This window comes from Elaeis guineensis, chromosome 11 (assembly GCF_000442705.2).
Source record: "Elaeis guineensis isolate ETL-2024a chromosome 11, EG11, whole genome shotgun sequence".
Lineage (NCBI taxonomy): Eukaryota > Viridiplantae > Streptophyta > Magnoliopsida > Arecales > Arecaceae > Elaeis > Elaeis guineensis.
In genome coordinates, this window is record NC_026003.2 from 102,619,098 (window position 1) to 102,623,959 (window position 4,862).

A 4,862-nucleotide genomic window follows, 5' to 3' on the forward strand; every position below is an offset into this window, starting at 1 on the left:
TCAAAGGATTTAGATACTCCACTTGCATCTTGTGCCCTTTAAAAATCCTCTAACATAGAGCATTGCCTTTCTCCATTGAAACTAGATCCTCAATACTTGCTTATCAGTAACTTCACTTCTTATGTCTCCAAGATAAAAAACCAAGATTTACCATACCAATTGGTATTGTATCAAACCGGACATTACCGTATCATATAGGTACACACTCTCATATCATACTAATATTTGATGCATTTTATCATCTCATACCGTATACTAACATTGTAATAGAATGATGTTGGTATAGGATCTGATATCAAAATGGCGAATCTTGTAAAAAGCAATCATCACGTGATCACAAACATGAGATGATATAGCTCATCATTGAACACTAAGCCTCAAGATAAAAAAACTAAAATCAATTGAATGCTCACAAGATAAAACCTCTGTTACCAAATGAGGAACTATTCCATTCATTGTGGTCTTAATGAAGTCTTGCATTGAATTTCAGGAATCAATTTCAACTGCTGGAAAAAATTCTGGCCATCATCTGCCTATTCATCAAGTATTAGAAACAGAATATCCTCAGTTGTAACTATTGGACCAGAACAGAATACTGGATCGGAACCCAATACCAATCGTTTGTTTTATGGTCGGTACCCACATGATCATAATATTCCTCTTATCTTAGGAATAATATATCTCTATAGTTGTAACTGGAAAACAGAATACTTCTACGGTTATAACTCCATAAACTTGAACACCTTATATATACTGTTATTAAAAATGATAATGCAATGCAGTCTTTCACAAAAGATATCTTTCTTTTAGGGTTGTTAAACCTATTAAAAATATCTTCATCATTGACAATTAACCATTCCAACACATTGATCTGGGAGCAAGAGCTATATATTGGAACAAGCATCAAATAAACCTGCATCTAAGACATGCAAGGAAACATCTGAAGATCCAACTTTTTTCAAAGTTGACTTTGCAGCATAAAGCAGAATTCATTCGACAGGTGTGGGCAAAACAACAACACCAATGCTAATTAACCTTGAATTCATAGGTCAGAGTTGAACCCCTACACTTATCCAATACACTGGGAAGATAAGATCCCTTGGCTCAAATATAAAATCCTTCTCATCAAAAGATAATCAGGCACTGATGAATATATTCTAAAGAACATCTACTCCCATCATTCATTCTTTACCTTGTGCCAAGTCTTATGATGACTCAAAAAAAAGGACCTTACACCTAATTTTCTTGAACAAACAACAGCATTGTTGGTGGCACATCACTCATACAGTAGGGCATCTGGTGGGGCCACCTCTCGTCTGTCTGGTATTGTAGGAATTGCAACCAGGGCACTTGTGAGCCACAATGTGGAAGTGGACATTGGACCTCATTCCACAATCATTGCAAAGGATCCACACCTGAAAAAATACAAATGAACAGAAAAATTTAGAACCCATTGGCAGTACCTTTTTATCCAATTTACGTTCATTTTTATGAAAACTAATTATTTTGATTGTTCTTACCATTTTGTTCTGGTACATTTCAGGCATTGGTGTCGAAGCAATCTGTAATTTGTTGGAAGGAAATTTGAGTACTAGTTCAGCAAGAATGGCTAATAATTAGTGAGAAAATCATAGTACAAATAACTTAGACTACCTCTTGATCAAGTTTTTTCCACACACCAGACATGTCACAAACTGATCTCGAGCAAACAGGGCATGAGAATCTGCAACATAATAAATCATGAATATCCTAACCATTACAAGTCATGAGAATTTATCAACATGAATATAATAATTTACTATGTTTTTTCCGGATGAGAAGCTATCAGCTCAATACATTCTTCCTTTTTACTTACTGGAAATGCAGCCTCATCTCCTTCAGGCATGCCAGATGTATTGTGTGACCACATGGCAATACACTGATGTCCTTGGTTGACTCAAAGAGATACTGATTACACCGAGAGTGAACATCAAATTTGTGGAATATTAGTAATAGATGACTGACATAATAATTAACTGATCAAGTAAGCCTACCTCAAAGCAAACAGGGCAGTTATGATGCATTGCGCCTTCCACACAATGGTGTGAATCCTTCAGCATCATACTATAACAACATCCTGAAATGGATCTCACAAGCCGTAAAATGTAAATTTAATCATACCAGAGATGGAAGAAAACCACTTACAAAGAATAATTGCAGGAAAAAAATATACCACATCGATAGCAGTGGAAAAAGTTCTTCTCGCCCCCGGTTCTGTTAAAACAAATAAACATAAAGAAGAGTGTGAGGACCAACCAAATCACATGAGTAAACAAGACAAAGGATTCAGAATAATGATATTCAATGTTGCTTGAGAAAATCCAAACCTGCAGATCCCACATCCATCACAATGGTACTGGTTCTTAGAAACCTTGAAAAAGAAACCAAGCTTGTCAATTACAAGTTGATCAACACAAAAATTTTCATCTATTATAAGACAGAACAAAAGGGATGTCAATAATGTGTATTCTGACATTGTCATCGAAGAACTTGCACTTGGCACAACAGTATTTTCCCATGCAAACCCCACAGTTTGAGCAATATTGTTGAACCTGATCATCAGAAACACCAAAAAAACAAATAAGTTTGGATCCAGCATCATTTTTCACAACCTCAGAATTGTGAGCAAAGAGGGACAAGATAAAGGGGTCCAGAGTTTGATCTTAAAACTTACATCTTGCTCTGTGTCACAGAGGGAGCAGATAACCTGAGACAACACAAAGCAAAAGAATCAATGCAAGGAATCATTCGTTATCTTGAAAGATAATGATTCCATCATTACTAAAAAACTAAGAAAACTAAATGAGGAGATAAACAATTTAGAGCATAAGGAAGATGTGGGGTCCCTCCAAAAGGGTAGAGTCTTATCCAAAACAATCACCTTTTCAACAAAATCACAATGTCCAAAACAAAACCCAGAATTAAAGAGACCAAGTTCTCTCAACAGCACAAAAATTTCAAAAAAGAAAAGGTACAAATGGAAGGAAAAGAAAGAGAACCCCAAGGAAAAGGTCAGCGAATTGAGTATGGACAAAAGTAGTGTACAATAACAAAGATGTGTAGCAATAAAAAGTTAAAAGCGCAACCCATCCACAAACTAGCATCTTTTCTTAAAAGAAATGAAAAGATCTCTAAAATTTCACAACATATTCCTGACAATGAAACAGATCTTTTTTTGTCAAAACTATCAACGAGAAGTCCTTATGTAACACTAATAAGAAGGAAAAAATGGAAAACTGGGAATGGGCAAAACAGTGTACAACTACAAGCATATCTATGAAAGCATTAAAAGCCCAACCTTTTTCACTTCGTGTCGAGGAATCTCGTGCCGTTCCCGTAGGTCAATTTCCAGGGAATTCTGATCAAATTCATTAGATAAAAATGAGATTAATTTCATTTTCACGCAAGAAAAATGTAACCTTTTCAGAACGCAATCTCGTATAAAAAACAGAGAAAAGGAAAGCAATCAAGAATGTCACCTTCACTTCGTTGTGGCAATGCCTGCAGTCAAAGATCTCGCCACAGCAGGGCGCCCTTATCTTGCATCTCCTCCTATAATGGGAGCACCTAATGCAATCAAATAACGCCATCGCAATCAAAATCAAAGCCCAAATTTCCAATATAAAATTTGAAAAAAAAAAAAAAACCAAGTTTGATTTTTTTTTTTTGGTCTCAACTTTGAAGGGCTTTCAAACAGTAATATGTAAATAATACCATACCCATGCTGCCCAGACGCCAAGTCCACCTCGTTCAATGCCATTTCCAAGCGATCTCTGGAATCCGGATCGCAGCAGAACAGCCTCTTCCGCCAAAAAGATCTTCTTTTATCTCCTCTTAAGATCTGAACACTCCCTAATTCATCTAATTACCTAAAACAACCCAGAAATTAAACCCCAAATATTACAAAAAAAAGATTTTTTATGGAAAACTCATCTACAAATCGATCGAAGGAGAAAAGCAAAAACATTTTTTTCCCTTTCACCTCTCAATCCATCTCTATCCTCCTGCCATCAATTCTCACCTCTCGTCGCCCACCGACGACGAGATACCCTTCTCCCCGATCGTTAAGGAGAGCCATAGAGGCCGGAGAGAGAGAAAAAGAGAGAGACGGAAGGGTTGGCACTTAGCAGAGACTTGATATATGGCTTCCTCTCCGCCCTTCCCCAGAACCACACGTCATCACCCGGATACACGAATGTAAAGCATGGTTCCGGAGGGAAAGGAGAGCAAGCATAGCGGTACGGTAACGTTACCGGTGTCCGAGGCGGTGAGGAGAGCGCAAGGGGCCAGGGGAGAGGCAGAGGGCGGGCGGCCATGGGAATGACGGAAAGTGGCGCGGGGACGGAGATCTACAAGGAGGGGGAGGGGTGGGTGTCGTGGGGCGCGAAGTCACGTGACGCCACGTCAGCGCAGTGTCGGTCAAAAACTGTGGGCTGCCCGTCTGTTGGGTCCGCCGATGGTTGCCGTAGCTGGTTTTGCGAGGGGATGCAGTGGTTCGTGGGGTGGAGGTGATGCGGGTAATATCCGGATCTATTTTTATACCTAAATCAATTTATATAGAGATAAAAATTTAAAAATTTGATTAATATTTATATTTATAAAAAAAAATATGAATATCGTTATGTATAGACATCGTGATCTGTGTCCGAATATCCATATTTATTTATAATTCTATATCAAATTATATAATATTTATTATTTTTTTAAAAATATACAATCATAAAAATATACTATTAATTTAATTTAATATTTTTAATCAAATTTTAATTTATATTTATAATAATATTTATATTTTAATATTTATATTATATTTATATTTAATT

At 36.9% G+C, this 4,862-nt stretch overlaps 1 protein-coding gene across 2 annotated transcripts; it reads right to left on the reverse strand.

Moving 5' to 3' along the window:
* Window positions 1-1,003: 1,003 nt before the first annotated feature.
* On the reverse strand, window positions 1,004-4,427 carry LOC140852578 (E3 ubiquitin-protein ligase RZFP34-like). 2 transcript variants are annotated; one of them, XM_073245972.1, is made up of 13 exons: window positions 4,293-4,427; window positions 3,759-3,908; window positions 3,519-3,606; window positions 3,338-3,397; window positions 2,714-2,746; window positions 2,514-2,591; window positions 2,367-2,410; window positions 2,213-2,253; window positions 2,034-2,116; window positions 1,856-1,947; window positions 1,654-1,723; window positions 1,521-1,562; window positions 1,004-1,415 (listed from the first exon to the last, which is right to left on the reverse strand). In XM_073245972.1, the coding sequence occupies exons 2-13, from the start codon at window positions 3,797-3,799 to the stop codon at window positions 1,281-1,283; spliced, it is 807 nt and encodes a 268-aa protein (XP_073102073.1). In that variant the 5' UTR covers window positions 3,800-3,908; window positions 4,293-4,427; the 3' UTR covers window positions 1,004-1,280. The 2 variants fall into 2 exon arrangements, with proteins under 2 accessions (XP_073102073.1, XP_073102074.1); XM_073245973.1 differs by having other exon boundaries at window positions 4,022-4,341.
* Window positions 4,428-4,862: the final 435 nt, after the last annotated feature.

What these genes read in the sequence shown, in the direction of transcription:
- LOC140852578 (XM_073245972.1), bottom strand. Translation starts at nt 3,799, where the DNA reads ATGGCATTGAACGAGGTGGACTTGGCGTCTGGGCAGCATGG. An exon ending in GCAAGTTCTTCGATGACAAT is followed by an intron (nt 2,411 to 2,513) that starts GTCAGAATACAC and finishes TTCTTTTTCAAG; the next exon opens with GTTTCTAAGAACCAGTACCA. An exon ending in GAGATGAGGCTGCATTTCCA is followed by an intron (nt 1,724 to 1,855) that starts GTAAGTAAAAAG and finishes ATTATGTTGCAG; the next exon opens with ATTCTCATGCCCTGTTTGCT.